General features: G+C 45.1%; 1 protein-coding gene across 4 annotated transcripts in view; it reads right to left on the reverse strand.

Annotated features, from left to right (window-relative positions):
• Nucleotides 1-556: 556 nt before the first annotated feature.
• The window catches only part of KAT14 (lysine acetyltransferase 14), a 34,115-nt gene continuing 11,928 nt past the window's right edge, over nt 557-22,743 (reverse strand). For all 4 annotated transcript variants that reach the window (XM_028112953.2, XM_028112955.1, XM_088026695.1 and 1 more), the window contains 7 exons: nt 22,099-22,280; nt 19,770-20,186; nt 19,065-19,633; nt 7,713-7,849; nt 6,457-6,632; nt 4,720-4,910; nt 557-1,555 (listed from right to left, as the gene is read on the reverse strand). In XM_028112953.2, coding sequence (XP_027968754.1) covers nt 1,382-1,555; nt 4,720-4,910; nt 6,457-6,632; nt 7,713-7,849; nt 19,065-19,633; nt 19,770-20,186; nt 22,099-22,280 — 1,846 coding nt within the window. In that variant the 3' untranslated portion in view covers nt 557-1,381. The remainder of the gene's footprint in view (nt 1,556-4,719; nt 4,911-6,456; nt 6,633-7,712; nt 7,850-19,064; nt 19,634-19,769; nt 20,187-22,098; nt 22,281-22,743) is intronic.

The following is a 22,743-nucleotide window of genomic DNA, read 5'->3' on the forward strand; positions in this document are numbered from 1 at the left end:
TATAAAACAAAGAGTCAATTAAGGCAATCACAGAATTCCTCAGCTCTTTGAAGTTATGGAGATAGCTGCTTCTGCCACGTTCCACAGCAAATGTTCACGTACAACAATCACAAGCTGGTTTCCAAGTTTGGAAAATGTCACTTCTTCCATTTTACTTGTTGGGGTCATAATCCCCAAATCTTTAAAAAGTAGAGAACCCTCAGGAAGAAGGGCAGGAGGAGGGCTAGGAAATGCTGCTCCCGGCCCTCAACGCGGCAGACCGGAGCCCGGGCTGCTCCCTGAGGACAGAACCAGGTTGGCCCTCAGGCAGACGTGCCACTCCCCGTGAACAAAGGGATGCGGGGCTAGCTCTACCTGCGGGCCTGGAACAGAGGCTCCTGACTGAGGACCACAGGTCTCGGAATCAAGATTTTAAATGTGCACGCACAGTTTTCTAGAGAGTATTCAGCTTTCTTTGGATCTCACAGGGATCCATGTCCCACAAAGTTAAGAACCACTGCTCTTCATTAAAGAGAGTTTGAAAGCAACTTGGTTAGATTGAAGCTCTGGCCATAGATTGTCACAAGGAAAGATTTTTATTTGAGAACATCTGATACTTTTGGAGAAGTTCCTGCTGGATCCAAATCACCCCGCCTGACAGTCCCTCTCCAACACGCCCCCCAAACCTACCAGCCTGGTCCTGTAGGCACCACGGGCTCTGTCCCCCGCTGGTTCTGCTTCCGCCGCCCACAGCCCCAGCCAGCCGCGCAGACCCTGCGACCCCAAACCAGGTGCACGGCCACGGTGGGGGGGGGGGTCCGCCGGCGGGAGAGATGCTAACAGCAGAGCAGGTGACACGCTTGTGCACACAAACACTGTTTATTTCGACTGTGGCCAAAGTCAGGGAGAGATGGCAGAAGCTCAGTGCCCTAGAAGTCCTCCTGGGTTCAAGGGTTCAATGACGGCTCAGTGCCAGGCAGGAGAGTGCTGGCCTCCGTGTGTGCTGAACCTCCCGCCCATTCGTGAAGGGCTATAGCCCTGCGGGCACGACCTCCATCGCCGTGGCTACCGCACTGCCTCAGCCTTTACATTAGGCCGGAGTCTCTCTGCGGAGCACGTCGGTTTAGCTACTCCTTTACTCCTGCAGGCTGCCGAGGGGAGGGCAGTGGCATGGTGCAGGTCTAGCGGAGTCCCCAGGTGGAGGCCGAGGCCTCAGCAGATGGGACAGGACAGTGCTTTTGCTGAGGGGCTGCTCACTCCTCAGTGCCACCGCCCACTGCCTGTCTAGCCTCCGGGGAGAGGTCTGAGGTTAGGCCCACGGAGACAGGAGCACCTGCCCGTGGGCCTACGTGAGGACCCACATCGAACAGCTCACGCGTCTCTGTGGAGCGCTGCATTCACCTCAGCGCCGGAGCCTCAGGAAGAATGCGTGTTTACACTCTGTACTCTCCAGGGGGTAATACTTATCATAGAAATCTAAGACGTATTCTTCAGTCTTGAATCCAAACTTCTGGTAGAGCAGCATAGCGGGGTTGCTTGCTGAGACGTGAAGGGTCACATCCTTGCCCATGCAGGTCTGCCAAAAGGGTGGAAAAGTACCAGATGAGAATCAAAGAGCCTGAGGGAAATGAGTAGGTGAGGGAAGTCTGTGAAGTGTAGGTAGGTAGTTATGGCAACCGAGGACAGCAGAGCTGGCAGCTGGGACGCCCAACACCCAGCAACAGCTGGGAGCCCCAGTCACTCTGCGGCCGAGCCACACGCTCACGGAAACGTTCGAGACTGAGGAAAGGGATGGCGTGCTGGTTGTTTTTGCTCTCTGAAGCAAAGGGCCCAGGGGGATAGTCTATTGTCAACTGGATTATTTTACTTATAATTCAATTACACTTCCAAATATCACACATATCAGTACCTGGCACTCTGACAATCTTGAAGAAGTTGAGAACAAGATGAGAAGTTCTGCTTTTTAAAACTAGATGTTATCTTGTACTCAAACTTGTAAAAATGCCCTTCCTACACCTACTAGAAAAGATGCTGTTATGAAGCTGGATACAAGGTATTAGGACTTTCGTTTAGTTATGAAACCTAAAGACCTGGTACAGACCTTCGGAATCCCACAGGCCCCCTGCCATCCCTCCCAAACTGGCAGAACTAGCTTGTGGTTTCTGTATTCAGCACTGCCCTAATCCTAGGGGGTGGGTTGGGGGGGGGTAGGTAATCTTCATTCCGTTAATACGAGGCAAGTTCTTAAGATTCTTTAATTAGCTACAAATGAAAAAAACCAAAAGTCATATAAACTAAGACCTTGTTTTCTAATGAGGAAGGCACCGAAATACTGAGGTTGACAGGGTCCTTGAGATTTTATAACCCCTGGGTCCCCACCAGGCCTAGATTAAAGAGGCCTCTCAGGTAGACAGCTCTCCTCTTTTCTCTGCTTCACTCACGTTCTGGGCCCAACAGCACTACTGTGAGTGTATGAAATGAATTTCGTGGAGTAATGCTAGTGTTCTGTGCATGGTCCAACCACGGCACCTTTGAGTACTACTGCCCGGCTGAGCAGTACTGTCTGGGCCTAGGGCTTACAGTCTGGCTGAGGGCCGGGCCCTATGCACAAGGATAAACACTCCCGCACCTACCTGCTGAGCACTCAGTAAGGACTGACCCTGCACCAGGCCTTCTCTGAGGCGCACACAGGAGTGTTGGCCCTGCACTGCCCGTGGGCCGTGCCGCTGAAGGGAAAGGCAGCAGTGCTCCTGGCAGGATGATGGGGTGGGGGTGGGTGTAAGGTCATGGCTGTGAGTGGTGGGGGATGGGGTGTGGTACAAAGAACTCAGAGTCTCAACACAACACCAGGGAGCTCGTGTTAAGTGCCGAGTGGGGAGGGAAGAAAGCAATTTCTAGAAAACAATTCCAGATTCCTGGAATAGAAGTATTGAGCACGTTTCATTAAAAACTGGAAAAATGGGGCACCTGGGTGGCTCAGTAGGTTAAGCGTCTGCCTTCGGTTCAGGTCATGATCCCAGGGTCCTGGGATGGAGCCCTGCGTCGGGCTCCCTGCTCGGTAGGGAGCCTGCTTCTGTCTCTCCCTCTACCCTTCTCCCCTACTTGTGCCCTCTCTTGTTCCCGCTCTCTCTCTCAAATAAAATCTTTAAAATTGGAAAAATGACACTTTATCTTCTCCTTCCTCTATTTAAAAGGAATCTTGCCCGTGTAACACACAATCCTCCATGCCAAATGGCTTCTTTTCTTTTTTTTTTTTAAAGATTTATTTATTTATTTATTTATTTGAGAGAGAGCGAGAGAGAGAGAGAGAGAGGGAGCAAGCGAGCACACAGAGGGAGAGGGAGAAGCAGGCTCCCCACTGAGCAGGGAGCCCGATGCAGTCCTCGATCCCAGGATTCTGGGACCATGACCTGAGCTGAAGGCAGACACTTAACACACTGAGCCTCCCAGGGACCCCCAGCCAAATGGTTTTGAGATAAAAGTTTACCAGAAAGACTCTGGGGGGAGGGGCGCCTGGGTGGCTCAGTCGTTAAGCGTCTGCCTTCGGCTCAGGTCATGATCCCAGGGTCCTGGGATCGAGCCCCGCATCGGGCTCCCTGCTCTGCGGGAAGGCTGCTTCTCCCCCTCCCACTCCCCCTGCTGTGTTCTCTCTCTCGCTGTGTCTCTCTCTGTCAAATAAATAAATAAAATCTTAAAAAAAAAAAAAGGATTCTGGGGGGAAATTCCTTACATGTTTTTCTGATGTTAGTTTATAAATATACGGTATATTTTCTTTAACAGTGGTACAGATATATCAAAGGATGAATTATAATTCAATATTAAAATCAAGTCTCAAAAGCTTATACGACTCATACAGTAATAATAAAGTGAAGAATAATCAGCGATAATAGAATATGTAGTCCTGGTTGATACAGTTTGGCTAAAATGTTTTAAAAATACTTAAAAACTTTTGCAACAGCATAGGTGGCATTACACTCAGTGAAAGAAGTCAGACAAAGACAGGTACTGTATGATCTCATTTATATGTGGAATCTGAGAAACACACAGTGAAAGCTGAACTCCCAGATACAGACAACAGATTGGCGGTTGCCAGTGGCAGGGCTGGGGGTGGGCGGTGAACTGGCTGCAGGGGCGTCCAAAGAAACAGACTTGTAGGTTATAAAACAAGTCAGTCCGGGGGCTGTCCCCTACAGCATGGAGACTAGAGCTCACAACACTGTACTGCATATCTGAAAGCTGCTGAGAGAGGAGATCTTAAAAGTTCTCATCCCAAGAAAATAAATGTTTGTAGCGATGTCTATGTGTGGTGACGGATGGTCACTAGACTCACTATGTCAGTTATACGCCAGTACGGAAAAGCCCCCAAAGACCACAGTTCTGCTTCCGCTCCTCAGAGTCATGCCAGCAGGCTAAGAGCAGCAGGAGTTACTAATAGGGATCGGTCCTCTGAGTGCTCTGGGCTCTCACTTCTGGTATTTTCTCATTTTGTTTACTATACGTGTTTACAAACTGGTTTCTTTGAAGCCTGGGCCTGAACGGTGATCTTATTTCAGAGGGGCGAAGATTTCTGTGTGTTAAGAGCCTCAGGAGGGATAGTGACTAGTGTTTTCTCACTGGGTTTCCGAGACCACCCATTCTGTTGGGCCGTGCGGGGAAGGTTCAGCCCAGCATCATCCCTCCATGCCTCCTCCATGTCTTCCAGGGGAGCCCAGAGGCAAGCTGGAAGCACAGACAGCTTACCTGAATCAGATGATAAATCATGAATGTTGCAATCCCTGCTCTTCTCCATTCAGGATGGACAAACAGAAATGAAATGTAAGCTTCATTGTACTTTACGTCGGGAACCATGAAGCCAAAGGCAATGATGACTTTTTTATAAAGGACAACAACACTGAAGTCTGGATACTGCAGGCACTCAGACAGGTCAATGCCTAAGGAAAAGAGATAATTGGAGATTCAAACTCTGTGCCTTCTGGAATTAACGAACACCAAGCTGTTCAGTCTGGACTTACAACTACACCTGCATGCTAAAAAAAAAAAAAAAACCCAAAAAACCAAAAACAAAACTGAAGACAAAGATATTAGCATAGACATCATACATTCAGATCATACAAATAAAGTGAATTTTAGAAAATATCAAAACTGACACCGTCTTTTCTAAATACACACGTTAAAAGAGAAGCAGGATAGGGCTGGTAGCAAAGGGCGCACAGGTCTAGAACTGGACATACCTGGCTTTGAACTCAGCCTTCTCTACAATGTGTGTCAGCCGACACCCCTCTAGATGTGGGCCTCAGCGTCTGCACACCCAGACCTCACAGGGTGGGAGCAAAGACCCCAAGAGCCCATACTGTTGTCTTCTTCACCTCATACGTGTAGTTTACAAGGTCTTTTGTACAAAGGCTACATTTTACAGTAAAGGGAATAAGCGAACAATGATTGCATGCATAAGGTATGGAGGCACCCAGAGTAAAGTCAGGAAGTAGTAGATGCTCCCAGAATGCTCCTTTTGGCCCCCATACCACTCCTAAAAGATGAGCACAACTCTGCCACCACACGTGCACTACTCCATGATTATCAGACAACAAAGATGACACAGCTCTACTCCCAGTGAAATCTTATCTAACATCTGGAAGACATGTAATATTTCCTTTACATTTCAAAGCAGCACAGTAAGACAGATCCACAAAGAACGTGTTTATATTTAGCGATGAAAATGCATTCATTCTTTACTTGGTGGCTTTGGTCTACAGAGAGAAATATATTGAGGCTGATAAAAAGACAAATCATATCGGGTTTACTCGTATTTTCAAATTGGGGCATTTGGGGGCGCCTGGGTGGCTCAGTCATTAGGCGTCTGCCTTCGGCTCGGGTCGTGATCCCAGGGTGCTGGGATTGAGCCCCGCATTGGGCTCCCTGCTCGGCGGGGAGCCTGCTTCTCCCTCTCCCACTCCCCCTGCTTGTGTTCCCTCTCTTGCTGTCTCTGTCAAATAGATAAATAAAATCTTTAAAAAAAAAAAAAAAGTTCAAATTGGGGTAGTTGGCTTTTCAAAAATGCCTTTTGGCTTTATTTACACTCTCCCCAAAGAATAGCTAAAAAAACAGAATTACAGAATTATTAAGCAAAAAACCAAAAGTGTCCCAACATGCCCAAGCTACCACTCAGTGTATCACTGGTAGACACTACCTGGTACCTAAACATATGTAGAGGCAAAACAGGATGAATCTTTTATTCTGGAAGCAGAGACAGACAGGGAAGAGAAACATACAAAAATACTGTTTATTACTTTAATTGCTGGCTTCTTGATCTTAGGAAGAAAGATGTGTTCATATCTTACTATTTCTATGTTAGCAGAGACAGACTAAATGAAATCATGAGTAAAGATTTTAGAGTCACATGACATACACTAATTTAAAAATATCACTAAAGCGAACTACACAGAAAACTGATCTGCCTAGTCTGGGAGGGGAACATACCAGGCCAGAAAAACTCCTGACACATGGAGTTGATCGTTGGGATGTGATTTGGCCGGACATAGCAGTAATCAAGAGGTGCCTCGGCTTCCGGCGTCCAGTGAGGGTCACTCCTGTGCAGGTGGGAACGAATCTGTGACAGGAGCTGCAGTTTGGGTGGCTTTGTTTCATAATCACGCCTCCAGGATCGCAGAAAAAAACAAACTCAAGTCAAGAAAAATACTCCATATCATTCCTAGCCAAGTGATTCACATAAACTCTTTACTCTGCTTGAAATTTTAAGCTAACTTGTGCTACTTTCTATGGCAGATAGCTTGACAACTTGAAAGCCTGCTACTTTTCTGGTATGAAATTTAAAATCTGCCCTCTGCACCTGCCAGGAACCCTACTTGTGCTGGTGGCGAGCCTTCATGAACAGAGTGAGGGACCAAACAGCAGCCTGATTCAAGCCTGCGTGCTCTGGCCCAGGACAGAGCCCAGGGAGGGAGGGTGCAGCTCTGCCAGGGCCTCGGGGGCAGGCCCGCACACTGCCTCTCACAGTCCTGGTGGATGGCAGTGCTGGGCAAGGAGGATCACGTGACTCTGCAGCAAGTACCGTCAAGAAGACAACACACTTTCTCAAGACAGCACCGGGGGGCCTCTCTAGTCAGCTCAGCTTCCACAGCACTGCCGAGACAACAAGACTCATCATCCCCAGATGTAAGCCCAACTGAGACGTCTCTCCAATTTTTTTCATTTTGCAGATTACTAAATATATACAACTTTAAAACTTAAAAGAGGGAGCCTGAGTGGCTCAGTCGGTTGAGCGTCTGCCTTCAGCTCAGGTCATGATCCCAGAGTCCTGGGATGGAGTCCCGCATCGGGCTCCCTGATCAGTGAGGAGTCTGCTTCTCTGCCCCTCCCCTCGCTGATGCTTTCTTTCTCTTTCTATCTCTCTCTTGCTCACTCTTTCTCAAATAAATAAATAAAATATTAAAAAAACTTAAAAGAAACACAATGAGTATAATACTCATAATGAAATCTAACAGAGTTAACTTATTCTTGCCTCTTTCAAAGGACTGTCCTTTCTGCAAAAAAACCCCAAAAACTACAGTCGAAACAAGCCAAGGATAAGACTGGACACGGAGCACAGACTCAGTCCATGTTGATGCCTGCTCCCAGGGGAGGGTCTGGACTCACTCCAGTGGGGGACCATGGTGCAGAAGCCACCAATGCCCTTCCTCACAACACACTCAACATCACAGCTCTTCTCCGTGTACCTGATGTAAGGCTTCAGGATCCGAGAAGTGTAAGGGCTGACAATACTCTGGTCCACGGCCAGATCTTCCGATCCCACCAAACGATACAGAAACCTAGTGGTCTGGTGCCGAAACCCCTTCCTGGATGGCAAGGCAGTCTAGGAGAAAGAAATGCTGGTTATGTAGGAATTAAGTCACTCAAAGGATTGGTTTAATTTCACAGGGATAATTAGTACGTAGGACATTTTTATGTGTCGGAAAGTAGGTCTTTTTGTATTACCTACTTGGAACGCTCAAATTTCCATACAAACCTCATAGGTACCTCTCATAAAATCAGATACGAAAAACCAATGCTGGTTCTAACAGTTTATAAAACTGAAATAATTTAAAACATTTTAAAGTTACTTAAAAATTTTAAGTCCTTTAAGTGAGTGGAATGCAGGACTGAGCACCGGATTTACAGCTTCTGTAGGTTGCATTCTGCCTAGTAACACCTCTCAACACGTGGGTCACGCCGCAGGAGTCTGTTATCCACACAGCGGGAGGGGCTGACTACTGCTGCCCCTGCGTATGGGTTTAGTAAAACAGGCCTCTATTCCACTGGGTATATTTGACAGGAGCAGGACTGATGTAGACAGTTGTCCCTATGACAAATCACGAGAGCGGAGAGGCCCTCCCAGGGGTCGACCGAGGAGGTGCTCTGGGTTCTGCAGGTGGGTGTCCAAACAGAACAGGTAGGTTTCACCCTGGGAGCCCGAACAGAGATGTCTGTTTCCGGGAGTGCTGCTCCAGGGCCCTCAGTCGTGTAGGAACAGAACATGTGCAATTAGGGTTTTACAGCAAAGAGCCCAGATGGAAGATTAAAAGGCACATTTATAAAGTGGTTTGCCAAGGGCTGGATGAAGTTTAGAAACCTGAGTTGTTTTTGGAGAGTCCGTTTGCTCTTTAGCCTAGAAAATAACTTTGTTGGAAGAAGAGCAAGAATTCCTTCTTTTATAATTTGCTCTCATTACTTTCCCCAACTGGACACCAAAACTTTCAAAGGATGACTTTGAAATTCTTCCAGGATTTTCAAATAGGTTTCAGAGGGAAATTCAGAGCAATGGCATATAGTTTCCAAACATAGCCTCAACACTTCCTCCCGCGCCCGTGGGGACGTGTGGCTCCTCCTGTCAAGCGGCAGAGTCTATTCCCTCCCCTTGAATCTGGGTGGGCCTTGGGACAGGCCTTGACCAATGACAAAGTGTCAGAAGTAACATTCTGGGACCTTGAGCCCAGTTCTTAAGAGGACCAGCAGCTCCCACTCTCTCTCTCTTCCAGTCCAGCTGCCATGGTGTCTAGGCTAGACCCCAGAATGTCTAGAGGTCACATGGAGATGGGCTCTGGAGGAAGAGAAGCCATCCTGATCATTCTGATCCTGACTGAGCTCCCTGCTAAAGGCAGCCACGGGCATGACCTCAGCCTTCAGCACATGGGGTAGAACCACCACCCAGTTGAGCCTAGTCAACCCACAGAATCCCGAAGATTAAACACTGCTTTAAGCCTCTAAGTTTTGGAGTGGTTTGCAATGCAGCAACAGATCACTGAACCACTGGCCCATGATGGACGATCTGGTTCATGTCTCGAGGTGAGTTGTGTGGAACTCCACAGATGTCATCCAGTACCCTAACTTCTTTCCACCTAGCCCACCCGCAACGTCTGCCTGGATCACTGCCACCCATTCTCCACACAGAGCCAGATGCTTCTTTTAAAAACAAATACATTCACTTCCCTTGGTCAAAACTCCTATGTGGCTTCCCTTACAATTCAAAGTCCTTACCTGTGACTGCAGGATCTACCTGTTATCTCTGGGGCCTCATCTCCCACCCACTTCTTCCACCACCACTATGCTCCAGCCTCACACACCAAACTGTGCTGCCTTGGGGCCTGCCCCTGGGCCTTTTGCCCTGAACCTTCTTCAGCCCGGCTCCTCCTTGTGGAGAGGATGGATGGGGTCGAGTGCTACCTCGGGGGACACTGTTCCAAGTGGTACTGCTGCCTTCTGCTCTCCCACCCACTACAGCACCCACCCTGCAGGAAATGATCCTGTTTAGTAAGTTAGTCCTGTTACCGCACTGCTCCATCAGGCGGGCACCTTCTGCCCTACTTCACTGCAGCATCCCCAACTAGAGGGGTGCTTGGCACACACGAAGTACTCAACTTAGGTCTGCTGAATGACAAAATGGTGGCAGGGGGAGGGTAGCATCCCAAAGTCGAGTAAGTTTGGAAAATATTAAATGAGTTTCTTCTAACTTCTAGTTCTAAACAAAATGGAGCACTAGGTGGGCTGCTGGGTCCCTTTCCCAAACCCATTCTGAAAGACACCACAAAAGTGAGAGGGAAGATGGAACACAAAGGCTATGAGAAACCTCGGGAGAGATCCAAGGTGGCGAGGTACAGGGGAGGCAGCAAAGGGCAGCCTAGGGCAGAGAAAGGCTTTCTACCATGGATGGGGATGGGGGCACTTCCTAGTCAGTACACTTCCTCTTGCAAGCTCTGCTCTAGTGGATCTCTGCCAATCAACTCTGCCTGCAAGCATCGGCTGGAGGGGTCACAGCAGGACACCTGGAGTGCTGGAGACTTCAATTTGCCAAGAGGACAAGCTAGGAACCAGACTTTTGCCCCTCCCTCAGGTGTATACACCAGCAAAGGCACCTGGTTACACCAAGAGAATATTCATTCACAAGGAAAAAAACTCAAGATATGTCAACAAAGAGTATAAAATAAAACAAAGTAAACAAACTGTACTGGAAAAGGCAGAATTAATTTACCAGACAGTCAAGCATTTTTAAAAAAGCAAATAAACAGTCATCAGGGAAATGCAAACCAAAACGACAATGAGATACCACTTGACACCCACTAAGATGCTATAATCAAAAAGACATAACAACAAATATTGGTAAGGATGTGTGGAAAAGTCAGGTTTTCATAAAGTGCTGGTGCAAATGTTAAGATTGTGCAGCTAATGTGGAGAAGTTTGGCAGTTCTTCAAAATGTTAAACACGTTACCATTTAACTGAGCAATCCCACTCCAAGGTATATACTCAAGAGAAATAAAAACCTATGTCCACACAGAGACATCTACACCAATGTTCAAGCAGCATTATTCACAAGAGTCAAAAAGTGGAAACAACCCAAATGTCCATCAACTGATGTATGGATAAACAAAATGCATCCATACAATGGGGTACTATGTAGCCATAAAAAGGAATGAAAGTGCTAATATATATTACAACATGGATGAATCTTGGTGAAAACATGCTAAGTGAAAGAATGCAGTCAGAAAAGACCACATATTATATGATTCTATTTATGTGAAATGTCCAACAAAATAGGTAAATCCATAGAGGCAGAATGTAGATTAACGTGGGCTGGCTGTGGGGGGTTGGCCAGTAACAACTAAACCATTTAGGGTGACGAAAATGTTCTAAAATTGATTACGGTTATACAACTCTGTGAAAACAGTAAAACCATCAAATCGTACACTTTAAATGGGGGAATTGTATGGTATGTGAATTGTATCTCAATAAGACTGTTTAAAAAAAAAAGCATAATAAATAGGTTCCAAGGTAATAAAGGAACTTGGAAACAGAAATGAGTGTAGTTATGAAGAATCTCTTATTCATTACTAGATATTAAATACATAATCACTGAAATAAAGCACTCAGTGAATGAGTTAGGGACAGATTGAGGATCTCTTCAAACAGGCAAAGGAAGAGATAAAGGAAAGAATGAATGGTGTCAACACCCATATTAGAAGTCCATAAAAGAGGGGAAAAAATAAAAGAGGAATATATTTAAAGAAGCAATGATGAAGAATTTCCCAGATTAAAGAGCAAGTGAGAGGACTTCCAGTTTCCCGTCCAGCATATAAGGAGAATGTAAGCTGTCGCTGTACCCTAACAAGTAAATTGTTGAACAAACTGAAAATCAGCAACTCTTTGTAGATCCATCAGAGAATTGTGATCACAGAGCAAACTACTCCTCCCCCCAAACTGTAAAGACAAACAGGTGGATACAGAGAAGCATTACTTCGCAGAGTAGAAACCTCCAGGAACAAACTGACAAATTGATGGAGGCACAGTGTGGACAAAGGGGAGACAAAAACTCCAGGGGGTGTGGGGGGGGGGGCACATTTTTGTGACTTTTACCTCCAGGAGCTCTACCAGGTTCTCACGGTAAGGATCAAAGAAAAATGTCTTCAGGCTTCCAGCTGGGAAAAGGTAGCTGTTTTGAAAATACCTCAAGAGTCCATTGTTCTTCTTAACAAGGTCTGCCGTCAAGAGAAACTATTATACCAGAACCTAACGTATTAGGTTTTATCAGAACCTAACCAACTTGTGGAAAAGGAACTAGCCACCTCCAGCTCCCGCCAGCTATTCCACACCACCTAACTGGGTAGGCAAATCTGAGAAGCACTGTGATAGTCACCAGCCCATGGACACATGTTCACTAAAAGACTGAGAACTAATCAAAGGTCCACAGAACGCTTCTCACCCTACATCTCACCACTATACCACTAAAGGTCTATTTTCCACAGTTCCTTTTACCTAGGATATCATACTTGGCTTTCGAAAACAAATTACAAGGCATACTAAAAGGCAAAAGACACCGTCTGAAGAAACAGAGCAAGCATCAGAACCAGACTCAGACATGGCAGAGATGTCGGAATTATTAGACTGGGAATTTAAGACAACTATGGTTAATATGTTAAGGGCTCTCTTAGACAACACCCAAGAACAGATGGGCAATTTAAGCAGTGAGATGGAAATGCTAAGCAAGAATCAAGAAGAAATGCTAGGGATCAAAAACAGTGTAACAGAAATGAAGAACCACCTTTGGTGGGCTCATTAGTAGACTGGGTAGGGCTGAAGAAAGAACCTCTGACCTGACAAGAGGAACTTCCAAAATTGAAAAGCAAAGAGAAAAAAAAGACTAAAAAAACCAGAATGGAACAGAATATCCAAAACTGTGTTACAACTACAAAAGGTGTAAAATACACATAACAGGGATACCAGAACGAGAAGAAAGAAAGGAACAGAAGAAATATTTGAAGCAGTAATGACTGAGAATTCTGCCAAATTAATCAGACACCACACCAAAACCACAAATACGGGAAGCTCAGAGAACAAAGGCAGAATAAATGTCAAGATGAAACCGCTTAAAAGCATAAAGTTGAACAAAAATCAAAATGGTTGCACTAATGCTTCAGTGAAGCTCAATTTTATTTTATTTTTAAAAGATTTTTATTTATTTATTTGACAGAGAGAGAGAGAGACAGCGAGAGAGGGAACATAAGCAGGGGGAGTGGGAGAGGGAGAAGCAGGCTTCCTGCTGAGCAGGGACCCTGATGCGGGGCTCGATCCCAGGACCCTGGGATCATGACCTGAGCCCAAGGCAGACGCTTAACGACTGAGCCACCCAGGCACCCTGAAGCTCGATTTTTAAAGTCACCTTGTTCCTCTCTTGCACAACCATTCCCCTTCCCTTCCTAGCCTTTTGTTTCAGGAACCCGATACTATCCTGAAGACATGTCCAATGAGGTTGGCAGCACATACACAATACCTGTCAAAACCAGCTAGATCCTGTATTTCCCTATAAAACTCCCAGCCCCCTCCTTGGGACCGGCTTGCAGTTTTGAAGGCCTTAGCCTGCAGCAGCCTCCTCTGCCTGGCAAAGCAATAAGCTATTGTTCCTTTTTATCCCAAACTCTGTCTTTGTGCTGTACTTGGCTCTGAAGCACAGAGGTTAGTGGTTTTTGACAACAAATCAGCATATAAGACACCTGTGACTGAAGGAGAAGCTCTGTCAAACAAGATAAATGAGATAAAAAAAAAACTTTTAAATGCACAAATAAAATTAAAGATTGGAAATGAAGACAAAATTCTGAAAGCTTCCAGGGTGTGGGAGAATAAAACAGGAGACTACCTACAAAGAAACAAGAATAAGACCAACAGTGAGGCTCTCAGCAGCAACACTATATGCAAGATGATAATGGAGAAATAATTTCAAAATGTTGAAGGAAAAAATAAAATTACAATTTTATATCCATCTATGCTATCATTTAAATGCAAGAGTGAAATGAAGATAATCTTAGGCATACAGGTATTGAAAATTAATCTCAAAAAGACCATATTTTAAAAAACTGTTGGGGTGCCTGGGTGGCTCAGTCAGTAAGCGTCTGCCTTCAGCTCAGGTCATGATCCCAGGGTCCTGGGATTGAGCCCGGCATTGGGCTCCCTGCTCAGCGGGAAGCCTGCTTCTCCCTCTCCCTCTCCCCCTGCTTGTGTTCCCTCTCTCACTGTGTCTCTTGCTCTGCCAAATAAATAAATAAAATCTTAAAAAATAAATAAAAATAAAAAACTGTTAAAGGAAGTAGTCTGATAAAAAATTAATCTAGGAAGAAATGATGGGAAATAAGAGTAAACAATTTAGTGAGGTTTACTGTTATCTAAATAAACAGTACAAAAGAAAAAAGACAGATAAGAGCATGCAAAAATATTCTATTTGGAAGAAAGACCACATGATAATACTAAAAAATTAACAGTGCTCACTTCGGCAGCACATATAATAAAAAATTAACAGAGAAAAAGAAATATATGTCATAAGTTAGGACCTACAAAAAGAATAAAAATAGAGCATGTAACTTTCTTTATAGCAAAGAATCAACTTCATATACACTATTTTCTGACCACAACATAATCTGATTAGAAATTAAATCAATTACTAAAAGAGACATTAAAAGTTCCTACATATCTAAAAACCAAAAAAAAAAAAAAAAAGCAAAAAGCACTAAGTCAGTCGGATTACAGAGGAAATAATGAGAAAAATTACAAACTGCTAAGTACTGATTGATAATAAGCTCACATCATTTCAAAGGTCCTAAGTCATAGCTAAAGCAGTATTATAGGGACATTTATGGCTATGACTGTATTTATCAGAAAACAGGAAGGAGTATGGATGGAACAAGTGCACTGACAGCTGCTCCCCTGTGTAACTGCATTAAAGTGATACTAAAATTCCAGGTTAGGATGGGGGATTAATCACACAATTTTATCCCCTCCCAAACCCACTAAAACTATAGAATCAGCCTAAAAAAAAAATAAAAAAGAGAAGCATACAAAAATAGAAAGATCAGGGGAAGAAACATCTGGGAAGCAGATGGACAAATACTAACTGCTTTAAAGCCAAAATTCCAAGCTGGCTTTGGGTAAGATGAGAACCAGGCCAATCTGTACTGCAGCATCCTCCTAAAACCTAGGGGCAGCACCAGACTCCTCTGGAGCTAGGAAAAAATGAGGCAGTAGAATAAGGAGCGGGTAAAAGCTGTGTGCACTGCAGTTCGATCCCCAGACCCTCATCCCCCTGCTGCCAGGTGGCTGCCTCCCCACAGATGTCTGGATGTCCCATCTCTAGAGAAGGTATAACTGGCTCTCTGGGAAGGGCAGCTCCCATGGCGTGGAGGTATGAGTCCCATAAGTTGAAGGCTAGGGTCACCCTGACCCTAGGAGGTAACCAGGGTTCCAAGACTGGAAGACTGGCCCAGGGGAAAGACCCCAAGGAAGAGACAGTGGGGGTCCACATCAAAGGATGCTCCCAGATAATGGGTCTGGAGACAGATATCCAGGTTGAGCCTCGTTTTCCCTCAGAATGGGAAAGCACCACTCCAGTACTGCTCAGGTGTCTCTCAGCTTTACCCAATGCTGGCGTGGGATTTTGGCTGAAGTTCCCAGGCAGTTTTCCTCCAGAAGCCACTAAGAATGCGCTCCATGAAAGCAAGGGGGTAAACCTACAAAAAGGTGAAGCTGAGAGGCACAGGAAACTAAAGATTAAATACAGAGGAAGGGCGAGTAAGTCTCTAGTGAAGGGAGGTCCCTGGACCACTACTGAGTGACAAGTGTCACTCGAGGGGCAGGCACACCGAGGCCATCATCTTAAGTCCCTGCTGCAGCACATCATCTTTTATTTAGTTTTGTCATTTTATTTTTTTCATCGGAAGTGCCCTCCTTAATTCCCATCCCCTGTTTCCCCCTTCCCTCCACCGCCTTCCCCTCTGGCAACCAGCAGTTTGTTCTCTATAATTAAGAGTCTGTTTCTTGATTTATCTTTTTTTCCCCTTCATTTGTTTCTTAAATTCCATGTGAGTGAAATCATATGGTATTTGTCTTTCTCTGACTTATTCTGCTTAGGATTATACTCTCTAGCTCCATCCATGTTGTTGCAAATGGCAAGATGTCATTCTTTTTTACGGCTGAGTAATATTCCGTGGTGTATGTGTATTTATATACATATATATGTATATGTATATACATATATATATATATATATATATATAAAACCCATCTTCTGTAGTTTGGCTATTGTAAGTAATGCTGCAATAAACACAGGGGTACATATATCCCTCTGAGTTCATATATTTGTATTTTTTGGGTAAATACTGGACCATCTATTAAACCCAGGGAGTTGTAGCCCAGAATCTCATCAGTGCTCAGTTGGGTATCACCATGTACTCTCAGACTCCTCTACTCCCTCCACGCCCACTCCCTGGATCAGCAGAGGACAATGAAGCACATCAGTTGGGAGGCAGGAAATAGAGGGCCCCGCTGCCCCTGCCCAGATTTCTGCCACTCTGTGTAATATACACTGCAGCCCTGCCTGATGCTCAGACTGTGGTAAGCCTTATGTTTCCCAGGACTGCCTAATGACCTTGAACACTGACTTCTCTAGAAAGGGGTCATAGAAGCTGCAGCCAGAACATGACTGTGTGAGTTTCCTGGGGCTGCCATATCTATGGCCCACAAACCTGGTGGCTTAAATAACAAACTTATTCTTCCACAGTTCTAGAGGCCAGAAGTCAGAAATCAAGGGGTCAAGCAAGGCCATGCTCTCTCTGAATATTCTAAAGAAGAATCTACTCCATGTTTTCTCTTACCTCTTGGTGGTGCCAGCAATCCTTGGTGTTCCTTAGCTTATAGACACATTGCTCTGCTCCAGCCATCACATGGTAGTCTCCCTGGGTCTGTCTGTGTCTCTTCTCCTCTTCTTATAAGGACACCAGTCATATTGGATTAAGTGCCCACCCTGCTCCAGTGTGACCTCATCCTAACTAATTACATTTGCAAAGGCCCTATTTCCAAACAAGGTCACACTCACAGGTACCAGGGGCGAAAACATCAATACATTCTTTGGGGGGGCACAATTCACTCTACAACAATGACCCAGAGAGACTGCTCAGCTTACCCTCTCCTGGAAGCCTCCCTCGAATAGTGGCAAAGTCCTTACAGAGCTAGACGGGTGCCTCCTACTTAGCTTTTTTAAAACTAAAAGTGACATAAAAAAACTCAGAGTGGCTCCCTTTGGTGGGGGGGGGGAGTGGTGGGGGTAGGAAGCAGTATACAGAATTTCCATTGTGCTTGTAATGTTCTGTTTCTTTCTTTCTTTTTTAAAAGATTTTATTTATTTACTTGACACACAGAGAGACAGAGAGCACAAGCAGGGGGAGAGGCAGGCAGAGGGAGAGGGAGAAGTAGGCTCCCTGCCTCTTAACCTAAGAGACAGATATAGAAGCATTTATTTTATTAATCTATAAACTATACTGACATGTTCTACGTATTCTTCTATAGTTATAGGGCACATTTCACAATTTAAAAAGTTAAGTATAGGGATTAAAAAGACAAACCCAAAAGAACAAAGAAAAGGTGAGGAGAGATGACTGTGATGAAAGTGGATGAGTAAGTGACAAACGGCTGAGACCAGAGAGCCAGAGCCTAAGGCAGCAGTGAAGACAGGCCAGGAGCAGCATGATTTACAGGCAGAGCCTCGGAAAAGACAGCAAAGCAATGGGTCCTGCTAATACTTAGAGTGGGCAAGAGGACTATGGACTGAGAGTCTCTTAAGAGGTTAAAGCCTCCAATTACACCTCCACTGCCCACATCCAAAAACAGTCTTTCCCTCCATGAGCAGAAGGCTAGACTGTCCGGAGAAGCTCGGCAGAGATTCTGGACTATTGGACCTCGTGGCACAGCCAAGGGTGGGACTGAAAACAGGGAGCCTCAGGGAAGTTTGCCAGCTGAATGATAGGCTCCCGGCCCTCCCTACTCACCCCTAGGGTGCAGGCCGGCAAGTTACTACCTCCCAGGACAGATAGAAAATAGGAGGAAAAAAAAAATTAAGGGATCCATCTAGAGTAGGGGTTGTTGGCAAACTATACCCCACAGGCCAGACCGGGCCTGTTGTAGTAAATGATGTGTCACTGGGACACAGCCACGCCCATCCATTATATCTTGCTCTCACACAACAGCAGAGTAGAGTAGCTGCAACTTAAGACTGTGTGGCTGCAAAGCCAGAACCATCTACTGTATGCCCCTTTACAGAAAGCCCGACGACCCTTGGTCTAGACAGTACAATATCCAGATAATAGGTGTGTTCTAAAAAGACAGAAGAGAGAAAATAGAAGACAGGAAATGAAGAAGATGTTCCAGAATTCCAGGAGAGTGTCAAACTGAAAGGGCCCACACACCACATGGCCAACACAATGGAAGAAAAAGCCCCACACATGGTACATTACAGAATAAGAACAGAACACTGGCAGTATCAGCCCACTAGTTTCCAAAGAAGACAGAAAAATGTGCAAATAATCCAAATAGGCAATTCACCAACAGAGAAACAATTAGGAAACATGAAAAATGTTTTAAACTCACCTGTAAACAAAGACATATAAATAAAAAATAAGATTTCACTTCACAGCCATCATATTAGCAAAAGTACTTAAGGCTACTTAGGACCAAGAGCTAGCAAAGATTCAGGAAAATAAGACCTCTCATTCCTGCTGTGGAAAGGTGTATTCTTGAAGTTCTGAGTGGAATTAATTATTCCTGGGAGCACTCACAGACCTGGATTCCTCTGGATATTCTTGAGCAGCGATGACATGCACTCATCTACTCTTATGTGTGGTCTCCTACCTACACGGATGTTTACGTGTCCTCAGAGCCTGCTCAGCACATGGTCTGGCATATCCTATGCCCTCCACAAAAGTGTCACTCAGAGCTATGACACAAACCATGTGCAAACTCAGTACCCGCCAGGGACTAGGAGAGACAAAGAAAATGTCAAGGCTCTGTCCTGAACACCCAATAGGCAACAAACAAACCCAGATGTATTAAGGGGTATTCATAATGAATAGTTTCAAAACATAAAGCCCGGCAATTTTTGTATCTTTCTCCCTTACTGTTTTCTCTCTCTCCCAGAATCACTCAGGAGTTTAAGCCCCAGCACAGCTGTGCCCACTCCGTGGTGCTCCCTGCCCCACCTCCACTACTGGTCCCAGAATCTCACCTGGTATCGGTCAAGAATTCTGAAGTCCTGACAGGTCGTTCTGTATGTGGCTTGTCCAGCTGGAAGCCTAGAAACTCCTCCTTCTTTGGCTCCATAAATCCCATCAACTAACAGAAGAGCGGCATTAACAACTTGATCCAAGTCAAAAAGTGGTAATCCTCTATCCCTTTTCGCTTGCCTGACAATCAATTTCCGCTTCAGTCTGCGAGCTTCCGGCGTCATGGCTACCGCACTGGGGCAAGCTTCCAGCCGCTTCAGGAGCAGCTTCTCCTCGTAGATGCTCACAGGGGTGTACTTGGGCCCTTTAGGCTTCCTGTCCTTCTCCAGCTGAGGCTTCCTCTTCTCTCGAGCCCTGGTTTGCAAAGATGTGTTGGAATCTGTGTCTTCACTGTCAATGTCCATCCTGTCGGGCTTCTCCTCCTCACTCTCTACCTCCTGCTTTATCTGCTCCGGCGCTCTGACCTTCTTTCTGCCCCCGACTACTGCCCCGGACGCTGCTGCCCCAGCGGGGGGTGGAACGTACTCCATCCCTGGGTCTATGACCCCATCACCTTCCATCTCATCATCATCTGTGCAGAGCACAAGACAGTGTGATCAGGACTGAGGAAAGAAGAAATGTAGGGCACACTGCCCACGAGGTGAAAACACATGCATTATATCATGGCCCACACATGAAACCAAAGATGCAAGAAAGGCAAGTCTTACCATGAAACAAGGCTTGTGGTGGCATCACATCTGGAATCAGATCTGCTTCTGAAAGCAAGCTGGGTGTGGCCGAGTGAGAGGCGGGGGTCCCAGGGGCGGAGAAATCCAGAGATGGAGAAGGAGATGGGCTGGTCAGAGGGGTCCGGTCAGAGGAGCTCAAGGATGAGAAGTCGATCACTTCTCCTTTTTCTAGAATCACGTCTGGCCTGCGGCCACGGCTTATGAACTTCACTGGAGTCGAAGAAGTACTCCTGTCAAGAAAACCAGCCGCTTCCTTCTGGGCTCTCCTAATGTCCTTTGCTTCCTGAGTACGAGACCTTTTCTCTTTTAATTCCATGGCAGATTCCACAGGATTCCGACTGGCCCGTTTTCGAAGGCCCTCAACAGTAATGATGGGATCTAAAGTTGGTTTTGAGGCTGCCAGGAAAGAATAAATACCTAAATTTTAAATAAATACCTCAGCTTTCGCTTCTTTTGCTAATTTATTATTGTGAACTTGCTACCATGTTCAAAATAGAGAAATGTTCAATGAATGCCCTAAACTAAGACTTAGAGCTTTCTTAAAAAAGGGATTATAACACAAATTTAAATGATTAAGTATTATCTTTTCCTTATCGAAACTGGTAAACATTAAAAGTTTGGTAATGCTCAGCAAGAATATGGGGAATGGGTATTTTCATGCCTTTCTAGTAAGGCATACATTTTATTACAACTTTTTGGAGGGTAATTTGGCAACACCAATTAAAATTCTGAATAAATAATGCCCTTCAATACAGCAATCTGTTTCCAGGAATTTTTCACAAATAATTTACACACAAATGTGTACAACTGTAGTATTGTTTAAAATAACAACAACGAGGTAGAAGTAACCAAAACATCCATCAACAGGGGAATGGCCTATTATATATCACCATATTAAGGCCACTCAATGGGATACAATGAAAAAAAGAAAAGAAGGTAGATCTACATGTACTGCTATGGAAAGATGTCTAAGGTATCCTCGTAAGGGGAAGAGGGAATAGAGAACAGGTATTATAGTATGACTTTATTTTTTCAATAAAAATGCTTAAATATGCAGAAATAACTTCCAAAAGTATTCACAAGAGATAGCAGTGGTTACTGTGGGGAGTGAAAAAGCACAGGTGTAGGTGTGGGGGAGAGGGACACTGTCAGGCTTTCTACTTTTCAATACTATTTGATTTTTTTCTCAATTATATTTTAAAAATTTTAAAGCTCACTAAAACTTTTTATTTTTATTTATTTATTTTTAAAGATTTTATTTATTTGACAGAGAGAGACACAGCGAGAGAAGGAACACAAGCAGAGGGAGAGGGAGAAGGAGAGGGAGAGGGAGAAGCAGGCTTCCTGCAGAGCAGAGAGCCCGATGTAGGGCTCGATCCCAGGACCCTGGGATCATGATCTGAGCCGAAGGCAGATGCTTAACGACTGAGCCACCCAGGCGCCCCTAAAACTTTTTAGATTAAAAAAAATCAGATCAATGTGTGACTGTAAGGAGTTAATTTTTTTTTTTCAGCGTGAGAATGGCATCACAGTTAGGCTACAAAAGAGTTCTTATCTCCTAAAATTAACATACTGAGATGTTTTTTGTTTAAGATTTTATTTATTTGTTTATGAGAGAGAGAGCTCACAAGAGAGCCCACGAGTGGGGGGTGGGGCAGAGGGAGAAGCAGGCTCCCCCAGCTGAGCAGGGAGCCCGATGCAGGACTCAATCCCAGGACCCTGGGATCATGACCTGAGCCAAAGGCAGACGCTTAACTGACTGAGCCACCCAGGTGCCCAGCATACTAAGATGTTTAAGAATTAAATGTTAATGCCTGAGATTTCCTTCTAAATAATCCAAGGGGTGGGATGGGTGGAGGGTTGGGGGAAAGTATCCAGGGGTCTAAATAAAATGAGACTGCTAGCAGTTAACTGCTAAAGCGAGATGAAAGGTACATAGGGATTCATTACATTACTCTATTCATATTGGTGTATGTTTAAAAAATTTCCATACTAAAAAGGTGTAAAACTAAATGAGATTGGAACTAGAGAACCTTTCAGATACCAAAGGAAATTTACAGAACTCATAACTTGAATGCTCACCTTGGGAGCACATATACAACTGGCCACTTGATTAGGAAATGATCAAATATTTTTTGTATGGTGTTTATTTATAGCACACACAAAATGTGTCATAATGAAATTGCCAAAAAGAGTCACTCCAGAGAGGCAGATGGGCTATGCCTGGTACAAGCAGAATGTCTCGTAAGCTCACACTTGCTTGGCTTCAGGCTGGTCATCATGTCCTGTACCTCTCTCACAAGAGTACCTTTTACTTTCAGAGTCGAGGCAGACAGCTTCTCTCCTTCAGGCTTCATTGTTGGGGGCTTGTTGTGAACAAGCTTCCACCATCCTGGTTCTCCGAACTCCTGAGCACCCGAACGGAAGAACATCGGGCTTCCCACGCTGAGGCAACCTGCTACTGTGCTCCACCAAGTCGAAGTCTTTTTCCTGGACAGTCCAAGAATTTAAAAATTATTGGCTTTTCAATTCTCTCATTATGTAGAAAATACACTCTGTATACTCTAGGACTCAAAGCCTATGATACGCTAGGGAACCTCCAATCTTTGAAGGAACAGAGCCTAATAGTCAAGAGAGAGGCTCTGGGGGCACCTGGGTGGCTCAGTCAGTTGAGCCTCTGACTCTTGGTTTCGGCTCAGGTCATGATCTCGGGGTCATGAGATTGTACCCCACGTGGGCTCTGTGCTCAGCAGGGAGTCTGCTTGAGATTCTCTTTCTCCCTCTTCCTCTGCCCCTCTCCCTGCTCACGTGTGTTCTCTCTCTCTCAAAATAAATAAATAGAACGTGTGTTCTCTCTCTCTTAAAAAAAAAAGGAGAGGCTCTGGAGCCTGTCTGGCTCTACCACCTTCTGGCTGCCTCAGTTTCTTCTTTAAAATCAGGATAACAGAACTTA

Source organism: Eumetopias jubatus, unplaced genomic scaffold (genome assembly GCF_037043125.1).
Source record: "Eumetopias jubatus isolate StellerSeaLion01/CBP00866 unplaced genomic scaffold, mEumJub1_p1.0 scaffold_9, whole genome shotgun sequence".
Classification (NCBI taxonomy): domain Eukaryota; kingdom Metazoa; phylum Chordata; class Mammalia; order Carnivora; family Otariidae; genus Eumetopias; species Eumetopias jubatus.